The sequence below is a fragment of the Glycine soja genome, chromosome 8, assembly GCF_004193775.1.
Source record: "Glycine soja cultivar W05 chromosome 8, ASM419377v2, whole genome shotgun sequence".
Classification (NCBI taxonomy): Eukaryota; Viridiplantae; Streptophyta; class Magnoliopsida; order Fabales; family Fabaceae; genus Glycine; species Glycine soja.
Genome location: NC_041009.1, coordinates 19,396,081 through 19,423,132, shown reverse-complemented (window position 1 = coordinate 19,423,132; position 27,052 = coordinate 19,396,081). Strand labels below are relative to the sequence as shown.

The 27,052-nt window shown below is 29.7% G+C and overlaps 2 protein-coding genes and 2 pseudogenes across 2 annotated transcripts; all 4 read right to left on the bottom strand.

Moving 5' to 3' along the window:
* Positions 1–1,507: 1,507 nt before the first annotated feature.
* LOC114422379 lies at positions 1,508–2,029 on the bottom strand (annotated as a pseudogene).
* A 1,628-nt stretch (positions 2,030–3,657) lies between these two features.
* LOC114422609 (metacaspase-5-like) lies at positions 3,658–6,563 on the bottom strand. Its single transcript, XM_028389055.1, has 2 exons — positions 6,078–6,563; positions 3,658–4,885 (listed from the first exon to the last, which is right to left on the bottom strand). Exons 1-2 carry the CDS (start codon positions 6,421–6,423, stop codon positions 3,957–3,959), a joined length of 1,275 nt encoding a protein of 424 aa, XP_028244856.1. The 5' UTR covers positions 6,424–6,563; the 3' UTR covers positions 3,658–3,956.
* A 6,325-nt stretch (positions 6,564–12,888) lies between these two features.
* On the bottom strand, positions 12,889–22,292 carry LOC114424669 (annotated as a pseudogene).
* A 2,989-nt stretch (positions 22,293–25,281) lies between these two features.
* LOC114424636 (uncharacterized protein At2g29880-like) lies at positions 25,282–26,640 on the bottom strand. Its single transcript, XM_028391500.1, has 2 exons — positions 26,235–26,640; positions 25,282–26,140 (listed from the first exon to the last, which is right to left on the bottom strand). The coding sequence occupies exons 1-2, from the start codon at positions 26,589–26,591 to the stop codon at positions 25,490–25,492; spliced, it is 1,008 nt and encodes a 335-aa protein (XP_028247301.1). The 5' UTR covers positions 26,592–26,640; the 3' UTR covers positions 25,282–25,489.
* Positions 26,641–27,052: the final 412 nt, after the last annotated feature.

Here is a 27,052-nt window from a genome sequence, read left to right as displayed (position 1 = left end):
CAAAAACATATTAATTACCTGTAACAGAGTGATGTAACCAGCAAGTTGTCAACCGCTGCTCCTACAAGCATCATTCAAAGGATCGCACATATGCACTAGAGCGACAGCTCCCCATGCATAGCTTCCACTCTGACTGAAGTCACGAAAAACATCTAAGAAAATAACATGAACATGGGTTTCACTCTTGTTAGAAAAAAAAAAGTGCAACCTAAGAGATGCAGAACATAGGCTCAAGCTGCAGTAGTCCAATGTCTGACCTGACATCGCCTCTGATATATATCTCGTAGCCAAGATAGGTGTATGTATGCCCTATGACACTATGTTGTCTCAGTCCTAGCTTCCTCTCCAGAGACCTCAAGTAACTTCACCAACATCAACACGGCTTCGTCGATGTGCAGAGCCTCGAAGGTATGGAAGGCGCCTTCAATGGGAAGATGAAGCAGAGACACCACATCATCCAGGGTGATGCTAACCTCCCCAATAGGAAGATGGAAACTGCTAGTTTCCTTATGCCACCTCTCCACGAAAGCGGATATAAGTCCCCGATCGCCAGTGTCTACTGAACATGCAATCAAAGGACTTCATCCTATGGCAGCAACTAGCCCCTCAATTTCAGGAGCAAGCCTCCCAAATTTTTGAACCTTCCTCCCATGGAAGGATAACTTCAATTTAGGACATTCCTGAATTGAAGTATAAATAAACAGACAATTTATAAACAAATAATTTAAATGATGACAAATTTCAATTATAAGAAATAGTTAACAAATAAGTTTACTTAAAAATTTTAAATACCTCTCTGTTCCATACGTTGACTGCAACATGGTCACCATACTCCGTAAGCACTGATGGGTCACGCGGCCCACCTGAAAATCCCTTAGCATTATGACCAGCGTATGCACCATGTGCATGTACGTGTCCAGCTACCACTAGCTCATCCTCAGCAACAGGGGCAACTTCCCATTGCCTACGTGCCAATGCTGTAGGCCTTCGCCGTTGGGGAACATCATCTAAATCATGATGATCCTCTCTCCCCAGGGCTCTGCCTATAAACCTACCTAAGGCAAGACCTAAGCCTCTAGTTCTAACCATGATCTGCAAATGTGTAGCACAAATTCAATTACTAAACCACACAAATTCACGAGTTAAGCCTAGCTACTTAATCATTCAAATTGAAGCTTGTTTGTGTAACTCGTTAAATGGACTTTACCTACTGCTCTAAGATTGAGTTCGAACGGTTGGAAAAAAATACGTAAAATCCATTTGAAAATTGAAACAAACTAACAAGCCGGAAGTATTAAATTAGAATTATCATGCAGTAATGAAAAGAGAATTTGGTATACTTGCACATACAAAATCAAGCTATTAATTAAGGCAATGTCATCTCTCATTATGTTCCATATATAAAACCTAAAACATAGAGAAACTGAGTTAGGTTGAAGGAGGTTTACAAATCTAAAAGTAAAGAAATGAAAAGAGTCATTGATTCTTTTCATTATAACAAGTTAAAAATATATAGCAATAACTATAACTATAGCTAGCTGGCTAGCTCTAATTGTAAATTTGAAACTAATTAACCTTTGTATATGTCTCTAGTCGATGGAACGACACAAGGGGCAAGGGCTGTGTTTGTTATCAAACCATTTGTCTAAGCAACCTCTGTGGAAGTAATGCTTGCAAGGCAACTCACTAACCTCTTCATTGGCTTCAAAATGACACAAACAAATGCAGCACCCCACCATAGCCACACTTGTTCTTCCTCCTATGTAATGACTGTGGCATAATGACTTGTACTGAGTTATTGACACCCTCCTTTCCCATGATGATGATGAACTAATTTCATCATCATGTTCAATGTTTGAAGAACTACTAGCAGCACTGCCACCAAACACTACTTGGAGCATGGATCTAAACATGCTCTTCAACAAAGCCACTGAGAAAACTATTTATCACAAGCACAAGTAGCACCCCTTCAGATGCACTAATTGGGAAATTTGAGAGACCCATAATTGATAATTATTCTCAGTTTCTCACTAACACACAGCCACAAAATTGGTTTGCTACTTAACACAAATTAATAAGGAGAATGAGACTTGACCCAACACAGGACAACCCAACATATATAACAAAAAAACACAAACCAACCTACTTGCCTGATAAACATTACATGTTATGTTAGAATTTATGTATGTTATAGTAATATATATATGTGTGTGTGTGTGTGTGTGTGTGTGTGTGTGTGTGTGTGTGTGTGTGTGTGTGTGTGTGTGTGTGTGTGTGTGTGTGTGTGTGTGTGTGTGTGTGTGTGTGTGTGTGTGTGTAGAGAGAAAGAGAGAGAGCCTATAGTGAATGTAGTTCACATATTCTAACTAGTGAATACTAACCATGGTTGATGGTTCTATTGGGTGCTCCTCGTGTACCTCTGGTTCGATCTTAAACTAAAGTGGAGTATGTTGTTCCTATTTCATCATTAGCCTGCCATTACCATTCTTATATGTCTACTTGTGTGTGGAATTTTCATATTTTCTAATGACACACATATTTGGTATATAATGCATGATTTGAAACTATTCTCACATTTCAAGATAGTGATTTCACAGATGTTTATTAGTACTAACTCGTAAGTCAGTCATATGTACAATTTTTAAGGCGATACTAACTTAGTAAACTAAAATATCTAAAACCAATATCAACTAGTTCAAAGAATTCAAACATAATACAATAGAAATCCTCAACACTAACACTAAACAATCATCAGTAACCCTAAACAATCAACATTAACCCTAAATCCTAATAACAAACATTTTTTAAAACAAAATAATACTCATTTACAGTTTTTTTTTTTAAAAATGTACATACTGATCAAGTTGATCCGTATGAGGCTTGCAGATCTACTTAATCCTTAAACCTCATGAATCAACTTGATCCATATGTAGAAACGTACTACCTACTTCATCCGTAAGGCTAAACCTATTTACTAAAAACAATTGCGGATCAAGTACATCCGTAACAAATTCAAAACAAGCAACGCAATGGACAACCATTAAAGGGGTGATGAACCTTACCTCAACGGTGGAGCAACGTCAACAATGCTGACGGAGGACAAGAACACCCAACAAAAATGACCACAAATGGAAGAAAAGAAGACCTGCGGCGCAAATGGGAGCTTCTGATTCTGGTGTACGGATAGCGTGAAATGGTGCTGGGTGCACCAAATTTTTTTAAGTTAAGTGGAAGAATATTTTTGTCCTTTCACATTAAATGTTGGGTGCACCAACAATATTGCTGAGCGCACCTAGCATCACCCCACCAAATTTGGGCTATGATTTGGAGTTTTTTTTTATATTTTTTCAGGAAAGTCTCAACATTGATGCCAAATATTTATGTTGTGTTTAGATACACATTCCACCCATGTTGAACATGAAAATTACACGTTCCAATGCAGAAAGACATTGGAACACGGAAACAATTCGGCTGTTACTTTTTCCGTTGCATCGAAAGAGACGCGTACACGAACACACTTGGTAGTAGCTTTCTGTGCCTTAAAAATCACTTGCTAGATATTTTTTATCTTTCATATTGACCAATCTTAAACGTAAACTTACATTATGGACTGGTTAAATCTTTTACATTCCGGATCGGCCAATTTGAAAGGTAAAATAAAGAATAAAACATTCCATATTGAGGCATGAAACATGTTTCCCAATGCATGAAGCAACAACTGTCGGAAACATTTTTAGAGGAGGGACTCACTCATTCTCTATGGCAACACAATTGTGCAGTCTCATTTTTAGTTATTATTCTGTCACTAATGAATAATAACTGAAATCACAGTCAAAGTAAATATTGCTTTTGAGCAAGCATTAATTGTCCAAAACAAGTAATACACAAGCATATATCATCATACACAACACAAATAACTCTGATTTTCTGCACCAGATGACAGAACTCATCACTCATCAGCACACAAAAGGACCATCAACATGGTCATCACTGCAGTAAAGTCCTGGCCGTTGTTTGAAACCTCCCCTCTTCAGCTTCTCCCTTGCCTTCAAAACAATCTCTTGATTTGTGACAGCACCATCACTCTCCTCAATCACAGCCTGTATTGCATTGCTAAAAGCTCCATAAGCACTGGCAGAGTTACCTGCTGGACTTGCATCAGCAGAAGTTTGGTCTGTTTGACAACCACTCATCAGAATTCCGCCGTCTGAAAGGCGCGGCTTGGCTGAACTTGTTCCAGCATATGCCTCATATTTGCTTTCAACCTTTGTCTCCATGGCAGGTTTTGCATAACCACCATCATCACTTGAATCAATCTTTTGCTTGAGAAACTCTTGGGCAAGACTACCCACTAGCCCCAAGATTCCACCTTGTTTTCCACTTCCACCATCCCCTTGTTGGAGTTTATTCAAGATAACCTTCATGAACTTCTTCACTTTAGGGCTAGCATCTTCCCCAAATATGTCATAAAGCGAGAGTCTCAATTTCCCAACATCTATATCATTTTTCCCAGTTTTCTGCTTGAGTATGTCTATGATGGTAGAAAGTGGCAATGACCTATTCTTTACATAGCCATGGTCCACATGTGGAAGCTCAATGTCCCTATCATCATCAGCTTCATGTTCATGCTTGTGTCTATGATGGCGCAATGCTGAAGGGATATGAACTCCACGAGATTCGATGGCGTCCTCAACGGAGCGACGAAGAAAACTGGATAATCCAAAGCCAGAACCAGAACCAGAATGTTGTTGCCCTTCTCCCTTTGTGCTAGTTCCTATCTGCTCCTTAGCTCCATCAATTAGGCCACCACTATGGCAAGAATCTGATACTATTGTGAGCTTACATTCTCTAGGGACCCCATCTACAAATTCTCTGAAGTCATCATCTGTTACATGTGGAAGATATAAGGTTGGTTGGATCGTTAAGAGTGATGGGAAAAGGAGAAAGATCGAATATTTGATTTCTTTTGCTAACAAAAACTAACGATTAACTGATTAAAAAAAAAATAACATCTGTTACTTGCATACAAATAGTCTATTACTTCCCAAAAGAAACACACAAATTCGTCTACTGAAAAACAGAGAATAATACTTATCAATTAAGTTGCTAAAGTGGCCTGAGAAAAAAAATCATCCATAAAATGTATCTTTGAAGTTCTTGTACTTTAGTTTTACTCTAGAGACCAAATTTTGACACCAGTTTCTGAGAAACTTCAAGGAAATTATACCCACCCGTTACAAAGTGACAAACATTATCATTGTATACACTATTTTATATAATAACTGTTTCTAATATCTTTAAGTGTTTTCACCCGTATACCTTCCGGATCTCTTCATCTCAGATCGAAACAGGGAGATCAAAAATAAAAATTTAAATGAACAATGCATTTAACTAAACAGAAAAGACCACATGCGCCTAAGGTTTAGAGCATGTTTTATAGGATAAATTACCGGATAATATTAATAATTATGATTTATTTTACATGTACAATTCAGTTTGTCCCAATCTCAACTATTAGTTTTCTTCTCTTATAAAAAACCAATTAATTTTTTTATCCTCTAATAGACCCAAGACAGAGTAGAATGTGAAATTAAGCTAGACATTGAACAAAATAAAAACAGTGCAAGAAAATGAGCAAAAATATTTTTTGAATAGCAAAATCTATATTCTTTTTTTAGTTTTTTAAAAATTTATTTTTTTGTCAACATCAATCTTCTTCTACGAGAGTCAATCATGTTCAAGCCAGATAAAATGATGAATGACAAAGTTCTTCATTTTGTATTTATTAGAGTTGCATACTAAATAATAAGTTAAAACAAGTGTGTCACTTAATTTACACAGGATCAACCCAAAGATAAAACAACTAAAACACCAAACTTTATGCTCATCAACAAAAATATATTTTTTAGTTTGGATAAAGCAAAAAATGTGACAATTTATTAGAAAAAAAGTCTCATTTAAAGTAAAACATATTTTTTCTTAAAATTTGCTTTTTCACTTATCCTCGGTCAACCTGTATCCAGATGTGATTTATTTCAAAATTCATAAACCAAAAAGTGAAACATGGCAAAACTAACCAGTGATGAGGTTCATATCAGAAGGAACAATGCATTCATCAAAGCCAGTGTCATCATCCTCTCCGGTTTCCGCGGGGAGGCGCGTGCCATGTCCGCTGTAATGCACGAACAGCACGTCCCCCGGCCTCGCCGATCGTATGAGTCTGGTCAGCGCTGACCGAATGTTTTTCCCCGTGGGCTCCGTGTAGGATTCGTCCGTGTCGATCAAAACGGTGATGTCGTCTTCGGAGAAACCGTATCGATCGATGAGGCAGCGGTGCATCCTCCACACGTCGTTTATGCATCCTTTCAGCTCCGCCTTTGTTCCCGGGTAGTTTATTCCGATCAAAACGGCTTTTTTCGCCATTATGCCAATCTCGCACTGTCTCTCAGAGAGAATGGAAATCAGGTATGACTTATGATTATGACTCTCTCTCTCTCTCTCTTTCTCTTTACTTTCTTTTACCTCAGAATTGACGAAAGCAGCAACAAGGAAGAGTGTTTGTTTACCTTATACACTTATAATACTACCTCCCTCCTGTATATTTTTGTTTTTTGACAAATTTATTTATTTCTTTTTTATAAGACGCGTTTTGAATTATTTTAGAAATTCATTACCTTTTCTTTTTTTTTTTTCAAATTCTTAATTTCTTTATAAATTTTTAATTAATAAATCATAAATGTTAGATATTAATAGAAAGCAAAACCAATTAGTAATACAAATTGCAAAAAGTAATTTTCGCATATTAGTTAATTAGGTAGACAAATAATTAAATAAATGAATCTCAATAATTAAGTAAACGAATCTAAAAATAATTAATAGTATTTTAAAAATAATAATTTTTTTTATAATTTTAATGTTTTTTTAGACCGTAAATTTAATGTTATTAACTATAGATTAATCAATTTTATTAATTAATATGATTTTAAATTAAAATTTTCTTATGCATAGCGAAAGAGTTACTTACATGTCATCTATTTTTTTCTTGTGTATTATTATTATTATTATTATTATTATTATTATTATTATTATTATTATTATTATCTCTCGTTGGTGTTGCCGTGTTGGCATAGTGTTGGACGAAACACACGTTCGTATTTTATTATTTTCTCTGTGCATTTAATAGTTGTTGCGTGGTGGCGTAGGCATTTTAAACTCAAAATAATAATGGTGTCATAATGATTGAGAGCGTTTCATTTGAGCATTTTAGTAATTAGTTTTAGAAACTGAATTGAATTTGGCATAGGCAAACCAATGATGTTGGATTGTTGGTTATGGGTTTTGTTTGGTGGCAAATCCTAGTTTGCACTGCTTTTGCTCTATTACTTTCTTTTCAAACCGAGTATTCCATTTATTTTTGAAGTGAGGATGACATTTCATATATAGAGAGAACAACAAAATAAAGTGGAATATTATTGTTTTATATTTTATGCATTTTTTATTGTGCTTATAGTAATTTTTTTTGTCAATTGATGTTCTTATTGTCCGGTGTGTCCTTTTTATTTGTAGTGATACTATTTAAGGTAAATTGTCCATAGCTTAGGCTATACGCTAATTTTGTAGTATGTCGAAATGTAAGAAAATAAATGGTGATGAAAATTGGTGAAAATAATGGTTGACAAAGAAAAAAGAGTCTTTTTTTATGAGATAAGAAATAAATCAACCAAAAAGTTCAGAAAATGGAAAGGAAATTAGATTGACAAGAAATTCAACTAGCAGAAATTAGAAGTGGGAGAACGTAAATTGACAAGGACTTAAAGATGAGAAAATGTAAGTTGTAGTAGACAAGTAAATTTTGAACAGTGAATTAAAGAACATGAAAGGAAAAGGGGTTTTAATAATATCAAATTGTACAGTGAATTAAAGGGATTAATGCTGTATAATGTGAGAGGTCTAACTCAACCCAAAAATTAGTTAAGAGTTAAGGATTGTCTCTCATTTATATATTTTAATTTTATTTTATTTTTAATCAATGTGGGACTGAATTTTTTTCAACACGACCAATTATGTGAACGGAAGTGTCTAATATGATGATTTATTATCATAAATTTATTGTAATGATAATTATTTTCTATTTTTCCTGTTGTAATATTTTTTGTTAGGCCCATGGTTAATTGTTGTCTACTTTATAAGAAATTTCGTATTTTTGATTTAATAAGTTAGAAATCACTTTAAACATCTTTATTATAAATTTTTTATTCAAACTAAACTTAATCTGGCATATTTTTTCTCCTTCTATTATTTGAACTTTTGTATCTTAATAAATTTTTTCAAATATTTTCTAACAAAGATAAAGAAACCAAAGTCTGGTTGAAAAAAACATCTTCATTAAATTTGTTATTAAATATTTATTATGTAAAAGCTTAAATTATAAGTTCTTAAAATTAATCAGCTATTCAAAAAAATATATAATCAACTATTTGTGTTTGGTTATATAAGTTAATTACTAAGCGCTTACACAATTTTAAAATGTGCATTGTCACAAAAACACTTATAAGATATTGTCTCATTTTTTAAAATTTTAAAAATAGATTAACAATTAAAACTAACTAAATAATTAGTATATTAACATTATTTACCTATGTTTAGTTTTTTTTTAAAATTCAGTATCACACACGGAAAGTGTTATTAAAATTTAATAATAATAAATTTCAAAATTTTAAAATCATTTCCATAAAAAAATTGGCCTTTCACATCAATAATTTTTTTAAAAAAATTATTATTAAAAAGACAATTAAAATATAAATTAATGGATTAAAATTAAAATCATGATATTAAACGAATTCATCATTTACATTATAAATAAATAAAAATATTATAAAGTTCGACCTGTAGAAGAAACATATAAAAAAATTAGCAACATATAAAAATATGTTTATTTAAATAAATTAATTGTTTTAGAGAAATCAAGGAAATATATAAAAATATTAACAATGAACAATTTTATTTTGTGTATAATTTATTAAAAAAACAATTTACTAGCAACGAATAATTGATAAAATATAAAAATAAACAACACGCATGTTCCATATGTTTGACCCTGAACTTATCAAATTAAGTTAAAAATATCTTATGGATTAGCCATTGGTTGTACTAGGCAATGAAATCTAGAGGGGGACGAATAAATTTTCCAAACGTTTTTTAATCTTTCTCAAAATCCCAAATGATATTCATATTCTTCTCTTTTGAAGATCAATTATCCAAATCAAATATCAGACTTTTGATCTTGATCAAATTGAAAAATATTTTCCAAATCACTGGATCAAAATCAATTGAAAGCAAGACTGAATTCAAGGAATTGAATAGTTGAAATAAAATAAGGAAATAGAGATTAAAGAGGTAAGGCAATATATACTAGTTCGGTCAAGAGTGATCTACATCTAATTTTTCTTAACAATGAAAATATATTGGAGGAAAAGTAGAAAGATGGATGACAGAGTTTGAACGAAAATATATTATATATGGTAGGTAACAATGAAAATATGTTTATTAATTATTTTGGTTTTAATTTAATTTTTAGGTTTAATTTCATCTTTTTATTTTAAAAGATTTACTTTGATATCTTTATTTATTAAATTTAATTTGATCTCTTTATTAGTAAAAGGTTCAATTAAGTCCTATATTTCTTTAACAATGGATTAAATTTAGTTTTATTTTTCTTCCATTTACTCTGAATATTTTCAAAAAATGGGATTAAATTTGATTTTAAATGAGAACACATTAAACCTATTTTAAAAAGTAAAGCAACTAATAAATACTTTTAAAAATAAAATGACCAAATTGCATCTTATAAATAAATTAAAAACCGACTTAAATATTTTAAAAAAATAAATTAAACCTAAAAATAAATTAAAAGAACAAAATACTAATCAAACAATAAAAATATATTGCAGGGAAAATAGAAAGATGGATGGGAGAGTTTGAATGGAAATATATTCTAGGGAACCGAGAAAGATGGATTGATGGTTTGAATATCACTACTGTTTGGATGTAACTTTTTTTTTAAAATATATAAGATGTTGGATGTTTTTAGAGGCATCAAACTCAATTAATTACACAAAAACTACCTAAGAAAGTAGATTGTTGTCACTACACTAAAACTTTGACCTATAATCGCCATCATCATGAAAAAATGGGTCTTCTTGTTTAAAAACAATATTTTAACCTACCTATGAATTTTAGTTATTTATTTTGTAATAAATTCACACAAATAATTATTGCATGAACCTATTCAAAACCAACACATATGATGCATAGATCTTGTTCTGAAAACATGAGGTACTAACAAATTAGTTGCCGCAAAAATAAAAAATTCAAATTTAATATAAGAATATACAAAAGTGTGACCAATTAATCACGCAAACCATTTAAAGACAAATTATTTCATAAATTTTGAAACTTAATATCAAATTAATCCTCTAGAAAATGCAAACAAGGAGGGTGCATATGGTAAGGAGGAGCACGAGAGTGTTAGGGGTGAAGGTGGGAGAAAGAATGGAGGTTGTGGATGGTGAGATGCAACATGGGAGGTTGCTAGGAGGGAAAAAGGGTGAAAGAAAGAAGAGTATTTTGACAATATAAAAAAGACGACTATGAAAGAAGTTGCGCTAAGCCTTTAGGGTGTGGTGGGATCTTGAGGGGCGAGCATGTAACATATTAGGAAACTTTGTCATTTTACTTTGGATTCTTCTACACCTTTTGAAGCAAAGTTGATTGGTGTTATTACTATCATTGAAGTGTCTTGCAGTAGAAACTGACAATCCTTTTGGCTAGAGCAAGACTTTGCTCTAATCGTTCAAGCTGTAAATAATTATTCTTTAGTACCCTGGGTTTTGAGAAATAGATGAGCATGTTGCATGCATAGCTTATCTCATCTCAAATTTATAATATTGCATATTTAATAGAAGACACTCATTGTGCATATAAGACTGTAAATTTTGATGTTGATAATAGTCAATCTTTTTGGTGGGACATTATCCCCTCCTTTTGCAAGGAGTTTTTGCTCATGATATTTGTGGAATGCCTTAGTAGGTTTCTTAATTGACTGGGGTTTTGGTACAGCCCCCCATGTCCGATTATAGTCTCTTTTTATTCATTTATGAATTTTGGGGTCTTTGAGGTGTGGGATTGGTGAAAGGGAGGGTTCTAACCTAGTTGGGATGCTCCTATTTCCCTTGATATCTCTTTTTCACCCCTTTTCTGGATTGCTTGAGTTGTTTTATGGGTTGGCCTAAATGCATTGGTGGTTTGAACTCACATTGCAATATGGACAATTGCTTTTTGCACCCTTTCTTGCTTCTTGTACCCCAAAGGGCAATAATACCCTTCTTGTTGATGGCGCAGATGACAACATCGGAGGGGAGGGGTTGAGTGGAGGTGGAGGTGGTAGAGATCATTGTGATGAAGGACACCCAAAAGTGAAGGGTTAAAACGGGGTGGGAACTAGTGATGATGGGTTTCATCATCTTGGTGGGAATGTGCATCTTTTTGGAGGGTGCAGGAACAAAAAGGTGCAAGAAGTAAAAGCCTGCAATATGTTAACAAATTGTTCTATTTGTATCTCTTATTTTTCCCATCAACCACCCATTTTGTTTCATACTTCTAAGACTAAATTACCCTCTTCTCTCTCACATTGATTTTCTTTCTCATCTTCTCTACAACTGGCTTTACACCTCTTTCTCTTCCATCTCAACACCCCTTCACCTCTTGCATAATTCCCTTTCCTTTTCTTCACCAACTTCTTACTTCCTTCCCTTTGTCAACATCGCACCCTTCTACTTTTTGTTTTCAGTGAGTGCAATGGTTGAGAAACTTATTTCTAGAGTGTATAAAATGCATGCAAAAAAATTATATTGAGGCCTTTAAAAATTCTTCGAAAATGCATTCTGAAAATTAATTTTTTAAAAACAGGTGTATTTGTAAAAATAAAATAAATGAAAATGCAAATGCAAATAGGGATGAAAAAAGAAAGGGGGTCTACATCTTAGCACACAAACAATAATGCCCCCGAGTAACTTGAAAGTCCAGTTTGTGAGAGTGTACACGACTGTATTCAATTTATTTTTAAGACTTAAAAAAATATTTAAAATTCAATAACTAATAAAATAAATTAATATAACATTGAATCTAATCACTTAAGTAAGCCTAAAAATTATATTTACTACAGGTACAAATATGATTGAGGAAATAACTAAATTAAATTTTTGAGCAAATTAGAGTAACCTCTTTTAAGGATTACTCTAATTACATATACATTTCTTTCTTTTTTTTCACCTTACACAAAATTCCTAAACTTTTACATTTACGTTAGATGAGCCTCCTCTATTCCCCAAACCGGAATTTTTTACCCAAATAATATAAATAAAACAAAAATTTACGGAAATGATACAAGTCAACAATTATTTATATATATAATATAATTACTGTGCATAAATGAAAAATCGGTTTCCCAAACTAATTTCTCGCCTGTTATATATTTTTTTCCAGTTTAATGTTATTAAATCAGTTTTTTTTTTCTTTTTCTAAAGCACCTTAATTTCTCAGGAAACGATGTCGTACTTCATTTTTTCTTAAAGACAATTTAGAAATTTTTTGTTTCTTTTTTTTGTATTTATTTATTTGAGTTTTTTGTTCTTCTTAATTTTTATTTATTGTACTAACATTATAAAAAAAGAGAGACTTCTATCAATTAGTAACTATAATTTTTTTGCGTATTTAAATAAATTATTTATAACAAAAATATTAGAACTACTATATTGAGTGAGCCTAATATCAACTATTTTAATAATCTACAAAAGACAAATTTGAATTCAAGGGTAACTTACGACTGTCACACCACGTTATATAATAGATCGAGTATCAAGTAAATACATAATAGATATGAATGTTCTTTGAGTAATCCTCCTTTGTCATCAATTACATTATATTATGAGGTAGTAAAAAAGAAAACAAATTAGTTATAAATCTCCCTAACAAATTAGACAAGTATATTCATTACTATAATATGTTACATCTTGCTTCTAATAGGTAAAACATTGACAGAGTGCTTCATTAGACCAGGAATATGAACATTCATCATGTAGTCTTTCCAATTAATGTTCTCTGGATCAAAGTCAAATTCACCATCCACATTAGCAACCCCTTTGTTACTATTCTTAAACTTTCAGCATTCTTGACGTCGAAGCTGTTTAAAATACATTTCAAAGTTAATATTAGTATGTGCTTCAAAGAACTGTTACCAAATTCACTAAAAAAGAAAGTATACATTAGTGTATAGATGAATTTTATGAAGCTATTGATTAAATATACATGGTATATGGTACGTACATGCCCTTGAAGAGGGAATAAGTTTTGTACAAATCTTCAGTTTTCTTCACCAACTTCGACCCCTTAATAGAAAATTAATCAAAGACAAAATAAAATGATTAGTAAAAATAAAGAAGAAAAACTACATGTTAATTAAAAAATGCAATTTCTTAAATCATGAGTTGACATATGAAGCTTGCAGCAATTTGTTATTGCTCATGTGTGATGTAGAAAGGTTTAGTTAGTGACATGTCTTGCAGGGGCTAAAATAGGTAGGACAACTTATTAGGCATATGAAGTATAGATTCTCATATTCTAAGCGCCAAATTTTGGTAACCAATTATTCTTGACATACGCGTACTCCAAATACTTCTATTTTTGAATAAATTATTTTTTATTATTAAAACATCGTTAAATCATGAGTATGATAAATAGTACTTAATCTAAAGTTACTTGGGATTCATGAAAGAAATGTACCTTATTTTGATTGAACTCATTTGCTCCTGTTATAGTTAGTTTCTTGGTAACAGCCATTAGCTTTCCATATTTATCAACACATGGATTTTTTTTGAAGTAGTAATACATAGCATCTACAACATCAGTTAATTTGATAGGATTTCTCAATGAAGATCCAATATGGTACACGAAATTTTTGGACAGACCTTTGGACAAAGCCATCAATGCCACTATCATGAAATTTACCACCATGTCTACTGGAATCTGCATCATTATTACAAATTAATTAACTTTTAAATGCTAAAATAAATATTTGTGTAGAGAGATATTCTACAAATTAACATAATAAAAGATTCATAGTAATTTATGTGTAAAACTCACCAAATCTAAAATTGTTTCTGAATTTCCAACAAAGCTTGTTAGTATTCCCTGACCATAATTAACCACCACAAAGTCTATAGTTCTGTAGTAACAAAATTGAATTTTTACTAAATTTTTCAACTTACTCAAATAATTCTTTTATTATATATATATATATATATAATATGTGATAAATTATGCACCTGACACCTTCAATCCAACCTGGAAAAGGTTCAGAGTGTGTGCTGACGACCGTAGTGGGGCGTATAACGAACAATGGGAGAGTGTCTTTCATTTTCATTAAAAGTATTTCTCCCATTGCTTTGGTGAACACATAGGTGTTTGGCCAGCCATGTAAATTTGCCCTAGAATATCAACAAACTAAGGTGAAATCAAGACAACAGAAGTAAAAATCCATGTAATTCAATGAAGTATATGGTGAAGGATGCGCTTTGCATGGCCCCATGTCAATATATGTATCATAATTAGGGACATGGTATGAACAATTCATACAATAACTAGTTTCATCATTTTATATTTTTTTTTATTGTAAAGTATTCATTATTATAACGAACTTTACCCTTTAGACCATCACCTACCTAAAAGTCCAACTAGGCCTTAGATGCATCAACAATAAAACAAATGCAAAGTACACTCTTGGTGCTCATTGGAAAACATACATAGCAACAAAGATTAAGAACATATTGTTTACGCAATGTTTAGTTTCATTAATTAGCATTATATTCAAAACTATTCGCCATGAGAGAACAATGCATTTTGCAGGAGCAAGAAAAGACAAGACATATTAATATGTAAAATGTATCATCTACATTCTACTAGACAACAAACAATAAAAGTGATTTAACATAATAAACACCATAATTGTGATACTTCAAATTCCATTGTCATTTATCATGTCAACTTGAATGAAAAGACTCTCAATTGATTAAGAGAGAAAAAATTTGGCACATAAATCCGCCTATAATGTAAACAGTCCCATGATCCAACTCCATCAACCCAATATGCAACAATAACTAACTATTTGAAATTTTTAAAATGAAGAATTATACTTAAAAAAAAAAACTATCTCCACTTACCCATTTATGATGCTTACATAATAGAGAAAAAATTGGTAATCACTAGTCATAAGTAATTTTCGCATCATTTTATGTGAGGTAGAGACATGCAACTTACCAAAAGCTTGATCATTCACATCATCTATCAAAATTTGCCAATGATGGGGTCATCAATAAATTTTTTTAAAGTAAGAAGGCTTTATCAACAACATTAGTCATTGATATTCAGAAATTTTCTGTATGATGACATCAACACACTATCAATGGTACAACACATTGATGATGTCAACATTTTTTTACCAACATCTTACCAAGAGTTGTTGCCTATAATGTCATGCTAACCATTAGAAATAACCATTCTCACCATCTCAATTTCTTAATTCAATTTAACTCTTTAAAATATTTTATTTTCTAAGGTTCAAGATTAATAAATAATTTCATAGTTTATAGAGTTATTTTGAAAACACTCAATGTTAAAAAAAATTGTACCGACACATTAAGTTTTCAAGTTTTGTGTGGGAGACATTTGGACGTTACTTGAAGAATAACTTAAATGCTTACTATTTTGTAACTCATACATTTAGGAATTCAATTGACATTTATTTTTCTTTTGAGCTATTGAGAGGACATAATTATTTAGTGCTCCTATAGTCCTATTATTGGATCAATTTTGGGAAGAAAATTAGTTTATAGTAATTATTATGATTATGCTTTTAATGTTAAAAATTCTAGCTCTTTTGATATGTTCCCCTCCAAAACACACTTCGTTCTATTTAATTAGATTTTAGTTTTGTGTATAGTTTATAGAAATGGTTAGAGACTCGGTTATCCTACTCATTCTATGTACACACGCATAACACATTATTAAGCTAGTTAGGTTGGCTTCATTCTATTAGATTTTAGTTTTACTTATATAATTTTACTAATATATAGGGTTCTTGAATTGGGTTCCTAAGCTCAAGAATGGTGTCCATCAGATTTATTATTATTCTTGATTAAGAATTTTTCATACTAGAGGTTATATGTTAAGGAAAGAATTTTCAAGAATTTCACTTTTTAAAAAAAAAATATTATTTTTAAAGTCATTTAAGAGAGATAAAGGTCATGGGTTTTTTTTATGCAAGTAAAATCCTAAAATCCCAAACTGAATTTTATCATTAGAACAAAAAATGATAATTTTTAGTATCCTTATGTGATATGATCAAACTAAAAAAGTGATCCAAAAATCCAAAACAAATCTTCCAATAAGAATGCTCTTATGGACTTTGTTACTCTTCTCAATAGTAAATTAGTTAGGTCAACTTCATTATGTTTATTTAGATTTAAGTTGTCCTTATAGTTTGTAGGAATTGATATTGGAGACTAGGTTATCCTTCTCATCCTCCCTCCTCTCTCTCTCCCACTATCTATCTATAGAGAGAAGAAGGGAGATAAATAGATTTTGGTTTAGAAGTTATAAGTTAATCATGTTCATGAATATTCATCTGGTATTACTTCTCTCATAAAGTTTTGAGTATAAAATATGTTCAAATATTGTTTTTCATCCTCACTTGAAACATAGAACAAGTCAAATTCACAAATTACCTTGCAAGTCCAAAACTTTTCATAACCGATGTGATTACTTCTTTATCAGTGTTATGTGCTTTGAACTCTTTCAGTTTTTCTTCAATCAACTGTTTTTCTAACTCGATATCTAATTTTGTAGATCCTTTTTGCATTCCATTGACATGTAAGGGTTCCTCAACTATAAGTCCTTCGGCCTCCCCACACACGTAGGCTAATTGAAACAAAAATATACACCAATTAGTGTAGGTACATAGGTTGTAAAGAAATCCATAGGAAAACATATGAAATGTACTAATAAAATTATGTCATCCTAATCGAATATGCCTTTTTCAAAATAAGAAGTGCGCTTTAGAAAGTAAAGCATGAAGTTTTAATTATTAATTAAAAATTAACATAAAAAGTGTGATAAAACAAATACACATGCATAACAATTTATAAAGTTAATAAAAACTAATTTATTGATTTCTCAATCATTTGTCATAACTTCATATTTTACCCTTTAAGATTCACTCTTAATTTATAGGATTGAAAATTTAAGTACGATTTTAAGTGTATGAGAAAAGTTGATTTTATTGACCAGATAATTATAAACTGATAAATTTATGTAAAATCATATATATTATTGATTAGATTTTAATGACTATGCACTATCGGTATAATTATGATTTTTAAGATGATTATTATTAAAAAAATATCATGTATAATAATTTGTGATGTTAAAACTAATTTATATTGTCAGACTATGAAATTGATACTTGTGTTTGCTTCATATGTAACCATATTATATATATCTCTTTGAAAATTATACTCTCAAATACTTCACTAATGCATATCTATGAAGTATTAAAGTCCTTATGAAAGAAGTTATAAAATTTAAATAGAACTAAATATCATGGGTTGCAATTGAAGCATATTTTGATAGAAAAAAAAATGCTATAGTAGTTAAAGTATTCACATCGAAAGTTACTTGAGTTTATAACTACGTACCAGTAGATACATGGAGAACAATCTCTAATTTATGACAACTTTTAGCGAAGTTCACAACATGAAAAGCTCCCATCGTGTTAGTACCTATCGCAATATCATATCTGTAGAAGGTGATACATACATTCAGGTATATGTATACGAGGTAATCTTTTCAATTACATAAATTCAAGCTAAAAAAGTGTGTGATATACTAACCGAGAAGAAATATTATCTGTTAAAATTATCTTCTTTGTATGCTAATCTTTATCTAACCATTTAAGTTGTTGAAAAATACTAACAGCATATGATGCATGAGTAGAATATTCTTTTTTTATTATAAAATTATTTTTTAACATTCATTTTCTATCTTATTGATAGCATAAACTTTTTTTGATTGAAATGATGGCATAAACTTCCTTTTTTTAAAAAATGGCAACATAAACTTCTAAAAATCTATATTAATACTTTAATTTCTTATAAATAAAAATTACACAAACGAGTTTCTTTTTTTGTCTTTTTTTCATTAATGACGATTAAGATTATTTACTTTTTTTTTTTTATACTGAGGAGGGGCGACAAAGCCCCAAAAATAGAAAACTACAAAGAAACAAAGCATACCCTACACGAGGGATAGCGGGAACATGCATTACCACATCAAACTTATGAGCTAAACTGGCTAGGAGGCCAGATACTGAATTCATTTCCCTATACACACAAAAAATTCTTAACACCTTAATCTCTAGACATCCATTGACGTACGATTTGAACCTTTACCTATTTTAGAGAAGACAAATCTATATTTATTTATATGATTACAAGTAGTGTTATATATTTTTAAATTTTAAGAGGCTATTTTCAAAAAAAATTATCATCTACATTTTGAAGTAATTTTTATAAAAATAATAACTTATTTAACTTAGCTCCCTACAAATGAAATGGCCATGCCAACTCGTTTATACACAATTATGTTATTTAGGATTCGATTCCTCTATTTTAATCGATTAAAAAATATCAATAGTTGATATTACACTTATAAACAAAGCAAATCGTAAATGAAATGAAATGTTAGTCATTAATTTTCTCAATTGAAACACAATTTCTCATTTTAGAAAAGTAAAATTCTATTATTTACCTCTCGTTAAAATTGGTAGTTGCAGCGGTGTGTACTATAACATTTAACTCTTCAAACATCTGGCTCCTCATGTTTTCGTCTTTAATTCCCAAGTTGTTAAGAGAAACATCACCAGCAACTGCTACCACTTTCTTTGATATAAAAGAACCAAAATCTGCACCCCACTTATCACGTAGCACCCGAAATATGTCCTTCCCAATGACCTGCGCGTACACACACATATATTAATTAAATGTCTTGTAAATTCATATGTTAAACAGTTATAAAAAGTTGCGTGGCTACCTCATTTTGCAAGCGGTGAGTAGCTAAATAAGGATTTGATGCTCTCAATAGAAGGTATAACTTTTTTATGTCAGGTTGAACTCTTAATATCTTCTCCACAAAAACTGCACAAACAAAACATTCATAACAAAATTAATGTTATTAATCTTCTTTCTTATTTTTTTTTTAAGAATCAAAGATAAATATCAAACAATTTAAAACAAATAATACATATAAATTAACCAATTGAGTTAAAATTTCTTTTTTTAATTTATTTTAACATATACAAACTTACTAGTGATCTATATATATATAGAGAGAAAAATTAACTTACACTAAAAATAATTCATGTTATACTTCATCCTTATTATTTATTTCGTTAAAATCTAATCTAATGATTATAATAAGTTACTAATCTTATTTATTAGATTTTAAGAAAATAAATTATAAGAATAGAATATAATTTTAAAAGAATTATTCTTTACCTAAGTTTGTATATGTATATAGATCACTAGTAAGTTTGTATAATTTATTATACATATGTATAATTATACATATGCTAAATTTTTATTATAATAGTTCCTAATATGTATAATTTATTATTTTCTAGTATACTCACTTGTTTTTTAGTTAAAGTAGGACAACAAGTTATAACTAAATATTAATATTATTTTAAAATACCACATGTACAGTGTAGTTTGCCATTAGGTTACCCGCTATTAAACTATTATTGGATCATCTATGGATGTCTAATCCTTTAATATCTTTTGTCTTGAGTTAACTTTTAGAGTTGAATTATACTCAAATTAAAATTCTAAAATAGATCAATTTTCAAATTATTTTCTTTTTGTATTGTATTGATTATGAAATTGTTTATCTAATAATTCTTTTAAAATTATACATATGCTAAATTTTTATTATCTATATTTAATATATTATGAACAATGATTTTTGTTTAAATATTGTGTAATTCAATCAAGTAATATATTTATTATTTTATATAAATAAGGAAATTACATATAATTTACTTTTATTCAATAAGTTTTGAGTTTGCTTCTGGTGATGATTAGGGGCTCTATGGACACCTTGGCAATTCTTTCTTGCCTAATAAATAAATAAATTTAATTTTCTAGTTCATTTTAAATTTTTAATATAATATGAACAGTTATTTTTTATTTTTAGTATTTTCCATTCAATAAATTATTGTTAAAATTTTTTGTAAAATTATAATTTACATAGACACTTATAATTTAATTTTAATATAGAACCTGTAATATTATTTTTACATTTAAATTCGTTAGTTTTGACTTATTATTATATAATATATTTTTAATGTATCACAAAACAAATATTTTGTCTCTAAAGTAAAAAAAATTATTTGTAATATAAAAATAATAATAATATTTTTTTGTTTTTCTATCTTTACATAATTCAAAAGTAATATAAAAAATTAATTTTGTCGTGAATATATTAAATATATTTCGTTACTAATCATTGTTTACATATAAAATAATAAATACATATAATTTATCATGTATATAAAATAAAATTTATATGTAATTACCTTTAAAAAATATTTAGTTAACAAAAAATTAATGATTTTTTAACAAAAATTATTGTTCATAATATATTAAAAATAAAAAATATAAAGTAAGCTATACATAATTACCTTATTCATGGTAGATATTAAATACATTACGTAATTGAATTAGACACAATAAATAACTTAATTATCTTATTTTAAAATTTTCTTTATTACTTTAATTATGATAATTAATATGATTTATTTTGTTAACTGTGTCAGCACTAAACTTAGGATTTATTCACCAAAAAAAAAACTAGAAAAAAATGTTAGGATCTAAAAGTAACAAAATTTTGTAAAAAAAAAAAAAACAGATAGAATAGAACCATATTTGCATGAACTTTTATGTGACAAAATAATTACATCAACTCAAAACACATTTAAACCTTTAATTAATTATAGAAAATGCTAAGGTGAAAATCATTTTGAAAAGCAATATAAACCGATCTTGACTAAATCATATGTAGCTACATACGAAGCATGCACATAGATAACTTATAGACTGCTTTATTTTAATCAATAGTTTGGCGTGAGTTGAATTTTGAAAATACAAATTTATTAAATTTTGTTAAGGAGAAATTAATCACCCTTAATGATCCTTTCCAACTCAAATATGAATGCGATTGATAAGACTCCAACATAAAATAAATTCACATGCATGTGCATCGTTAGTGTGAGAAAGAAAGAATCATTAACCTTTTCCTACAAATCCCGTTGCACCGGTAACCAAAATGGTCTTTCCTTTGAGGAAGTCATGAACACTTTCAACCTTAGCCATAGGTAGATTGTTGCAGCTAGCCAACGATGGCTTAGAGATTTGAATATGTTTCTACATACATAAAATTCTATCAAAATTAGTGTCTGTTTATACCAAATAATTACTTTAAATTATTGTTGTTATATTTTAAAGTAACTAATTTAAAAACAAAAGTTGTACATAAGTAGTAATATAACATTTAAACTTTCTGCTTAATATCAAAATTAACATTTATTTATTAAAATTGTATAACAACTAACTTGTTATTACTTGATTTTAAAAATATAAAATAATTTTAATTATCAAAGTTGTATAGTAAATGGCATTGGTGTAATGAATTTAATTCTTCATTAATAAATATAATTGTTAGAAAAAAAATTTGATAAACAATTATTATAAAATTAAATAGCATGAGAATAAAAGTTGTGTAGACATGAGAGTATAAGAGGTACTCAAGAATATTTTCTAATAATCTCCTGACAAATATAGAATAATAACATCCACGCACACCTTTATATTTTTTGAATTACAAGATAATTTCGTGAAATAAACATCCTAAAATTTTGTTCAATCGTGGATGTTTGCTCAAGTCAGTTATGAAGCAGAATTATGGAGAAATTATAAAAACAAATTAAAGAAAAAAGATAGAAAGAGCTGGCTATGTATTTATAATATCGTATTATATTACATAAGTTAAAATAGAAAGATGACATACCCAAGTTAACCCAGATGAATACCCAAGTTGGCAAAATTAAAGTGAGATGAAGTTGCAATTTGAAAATGTCTACCACACCACCTCCATCCAACCTTATTTATAGACAGAGAGAAGTGATTCATCCCATGTTATCTTCTTATCATGATTGCCTGTAGTGTACGGCGGGAGCTCTTTTTTTTTTTTTTCTGAATGTATGTGGAAGTAGCTAGGCACAATAATAGTTATAATACAAAATTATTAAATTCATATTTTAAGCAAAATTATGATAAAAATAATTAAATCATAGATGAGTTATAAACAAATATAAATGAATTTTTATATTATTAAATATGCTTAAATATATTTATAGTCTTTAAAAATATATTTTTATTAGTCCCTTAAATTTTTAAGAAGTTGCTTTTAGTTTCTATTTGTTCATTGTGTTGATATCTTCATACTTTATGGTGCTTTTAACAACCAAAATTTATTTTTAATTTATTTTAAAAAATTCTGACAATTTTACTGCCAAAATATTTTATTTATAGTTTAGCGATATTTTTTACATATTTTACATATTTTAAAGAAGAAAAATAAATACATGAATGTTGAATTTTTTTCCTTTTTTATATATTCGGATACTTTTAAATTTTCACAAATTATTTTATATAAATTAAATTAAAAAATTAACGGTGTAAAACCATCACAAATTATGATATTATTAACATAAAGAATAATAGTCATTAAAAATAACTTTTAAAAAATGTGAGTAACTAATAAAAATAGAATTTATTTTGAAGGACTAAAACAATCATTATTTAAATCTAAATAACTAAAATTATATTAAATAAGTAACTAGGAACGTGTTAAGTTTTGGAGGTTTAAATATGAGATACAATTTAGTATAAGTTATCGCTGTTTAATTTATTTTTCTAGGCTTTATAAGTTTCAGAATTATTAATTAAAGGTTCAAAATAAAAAATTTGGTTCTTAGTAATTAATATAATTCATTTAATTTATCTATTTGAATATCTATGTATATATATAATAAATGAGGTTTGAAACCCCTTAAAAACAGAGGCTTTAAATGTTTATCGTTGTTCAAGGAAAAATTATATTTATGGTTTCCTTAATTGTCTTTCATTTTCGATTTTGGTCACCTTTTAAAATTATTCACGTATTTTATCCTCCTATTTTATCTAATCATACAATCTTGATCCTTAAGGGGGGTGTATTGGATTGGAATTTTGAGAGAATATTTTGACAAAAACAATCTTAAAGATTTTAAAAGATTATGTGGGATTGTATTGATTTTGTGGGATTTTAAAAGATTTTTTTTAAAAGACTTTTTACAATCAGGATTCTTAACCCAAGATTTTAATGGATTTCTAACACAGATTTTTAAGATTTCAAAGTACTTTATGGATTTTTAAGATTTTGAAAGATTAATACATTTTAAACAAAAAAATAACGGAAGTTACAAAAGTGAATGAAAAAGATGATAAATAAATTATAATGTTTGAATAAAGAAAATAAAAACGATAGAAATTTTAAACCTTTTAATAACAAAGTCATTATTGCCTAAAAAAATAATAACAAAGTGATTCTCACTTCATGTTCGCCTAATTATTAGCATTTCTCCACATATCTGAACCTATATTAGTCCTCCATATATTAGCATCTTCTCATTCCTGCTCTTGTGTTTGAACAATGGGTTCATGATCATTGTCTTCGTAATTTGGTAACACTGAAGATGAAGATGAAGACTCGTCAGTAGGTTCCACTGGAAATTCATCAAAACGACATTCTTTGCGAAGAAAATTATGAAGTGCTGCACATGCCAACACAAGCTCTGCTTGTGTTTTAAATAGAAATGGAGGTGCTGACTTAAAAATTGTGAACCGCGATTTAAAAATAACAAATATCCTCTCAATCACATTCCTTAAGGATGCATGCCGAAGATTAAATAATTCCTTTTCATTTTCAGGGTCATTACCGTGACCTGCAAAATCTTGTAGATGATATCGTACACCTCGATATGGGGCTAAAAATTTGCGTCGATTAGGAAATCCACAATCCACCAGATAATTCTTACCTTGGGGCACTTTAAGTCCATTCTTCCTTGCCAAAACATCACTTAACACCTTGGAATCATGTGCTGAACCCTCCCACCCGCTAAGAACGTACATGAATTCCAAATCAAAGTTACAAGCAGCTAATACATTTTGTGATATATTTCCATGACGATCACGATAACTGCTTACATCTCGTCCTTTTACTGATGCGGGAATATGTGTACCATCAATAGCTCCAATGCAATCCTAAAGTGTGTGTATCAATAATCATAAATATTATTATAACAATCACAATTATAATTATAATTTTGTTATAATTAGATAATGATCACATACCTTAAAATAAGGATAAAACCTTGTGCTTTCCCTTATTTTTGCAGGCACAGTTGAGCCTGGTCTAACCATTAAATCAGGTGCTAATGAGTTCAGAGCTTTCAAAATCTTGTGAAAATTTTCACTTGTAGCAAATTGTGATCGGCCAAATGTATTGCGGATTACACAATATCGAGTGTTATGGCCGACAATCTGTAGGAATGATGCAAGCATTTCTTCAACACAAATAAATCTTGTATCCTCCAAAGGTGTTTTTTCTCTTATAATCGTGCACAACTTTCGAAATACATCAGGATACATCCCATATACTTGTCGAAAGATTGCAGGATCATCGTTTAATGCTTTGTGTATATAGTCATATCCCCGACTAGTAATTTGTCGTCGAGTTAATGGACGTTCAATATGTTCACCACGCATCATATTCAAAAACTGATTTAATATATCTATTAAAGCATAAATTGCCATCACATATGTGTATGTGGCTTCATAAAATTCTTCATTTGTTTCCTCGTCATCTATATCTTCATCATTTGTATCTTCATTATATATATCTCCATCCATTTCTTCGTTCTTTATGTCATGGTCATGGTTATAAGTCAATATCAAAGTTAATATCAAAGTTAATACAAATTCATATATAAAATAAATATAACTAAATTTTAACCACAACAATTTCACAAAATATATAACCTAAATACTTCAACCATAATAGTTCGACCAAAAAACAAACCAAATATTTCAACCAAAATACAACCATAATAGTTCGACCAAAAAACAAACCAAATACTTCAACCAAAATAGAGACCCAAAAGATATAGTTCAACAAACTCACGATGTTTAAAATAATATGTTAATAATAGATGATCAAAATATTAATTATTCCCTAACTTAAAGTTTATCCAAGATGAGCGTTCTTCCGGTGACATCTTCAAGAAAAAATCCTTTTTTGCTTTAGTATTTAACAATTCAGCTGTCTTGAAACGCGTTATGTCATCCAAATTTGGAATTTCTTTTATAACATCCCAAATAATACCCTCGAGCTCTCTATCTCTATCTCTATCTTTTTCTCTTTTCTCCATCATGTTGGATATTTTTTCAAAATTCACAGCAATAGTCCCAATGCCAACAGAAAGATTTTCCAGAACGTTGCCTTGATTGTTGATCCCAACAGCGCTTGAACTCCCTCCATACTCGGATCTCCTTCGCTTGTGACAGTTTTGTTTTTCTATGGGAACCTCTGAATCTAAAGGGGGGTGGGATGGTGGACTTGGTTGGTTTGGTGATGGAGGCTGATATGCTGGTTCATAGTTATTTGGTGTTATGAATGTATCACTATTAGGATCATATGAAAATTCTTCTATCCCAACAGTTCTATTTTCTGGCTCAAAAGTTGTTGCATCAGTATCATCTGGATCGACTGATATAGAATTATTCCCGCTAGAAACTCCACCCCCAACAACGATCTTCAAATACTCATAATCAACCATACTTTTTCCTCGAAGTTTGCTGTGACTTGGGTGGGACTAAAAAAAAAATCATTGTTAATATAATACAAATATTATAATTTACTAAATTTATAACTATTAATATATTTAAAAGATTATGAACTTAGCTCACCTTTAAGTAATCTTTCCATACATCCTCATGAGCAGTGAAAGTTTTTCCAATTGGGTCCCATCCAAAGCCAGAGTTGTTGCGCATAAGGGTTGACATCATGTTATACTGGTTTCGAAACCACTTCATCCGACTCAAATAATGACTATAAGTTTTAGGGAATTTAGTTTTTGCATTGAGTTGAGGAAGTATTATTCGTTCTACATTTTGTTTGCTAAGTGACCCATTGGCATCACGCAATCCCCTATTCATAGCATCCACCAAGAGGTGCAACAACTCATTGGTATTCTCCATAGTCCAAGATACATAATTATCTTTGTCTCTACTCTTTCCTTTGTTATTTTCTTGTGAATCCCCCATTTGATCGCTAATATATATATAAGAAACTAGTTATTTGACAAAAATAGTTATTGTTTCCTAATTATCAAAAGTATAGTGACTATATCCCGAATAATATACAATTCAATAGAAAAACCAATAAAAAACTACCTAATAATAAAATAAGGGTCATGCTAACATGCGCACTTAGGGCACATGTTAAGGATACTTCCAATAGTAACTATGTCTTAAAAACAACAATTTTTGACTTTTAAAAAAGTAAATTGCACAACTTTCAATACAAAATTTCTATACATAATACACTAACAAGTGTCTTAAGGGCACATGTTAGCATTTTCCATAAAAATAATACTCATATATCATAAAATCATTTAAAAAAAAAACTATTAACAAAATAACAATAATAATAACACAATAACAATTAAAAAATTATTAACACAATAATAATAATAATAACACACTGTCAAAAAAATAATAATAAC

Bases quoted from the DNA above. Each gene is read 5' to 3' on its own strand.
- LOC114424636 (XM_028391500.1), bottom strand. From the start codon at position 26,591: ATGGGGGATTCACAAGAAAATAACAAAGGAAAGAGTAGAGACAAAGAT. The intron at 26,141-26,234 runs GTGAGCTAAGTT...TTTTTTTTTTAG, and splicing joins TATGGAAAGATTACTTAAAG to TCCCACCCAAGTCACAGCAA.
- LOC114422609 (XM_028389055.1), bottom strand. From the start codon at position 6,423: ATGGCGAAAAAAGCCGTTTTGATCGGAATAAACTACCCGGGAACAAAG. The intron at 4,886-6,077 runs GTTAGTTTTGCC...CACATGTAACAG, and splicing joins TGATATGAACCTCATCACTG to ATGATGACTTCAGAGAATTT.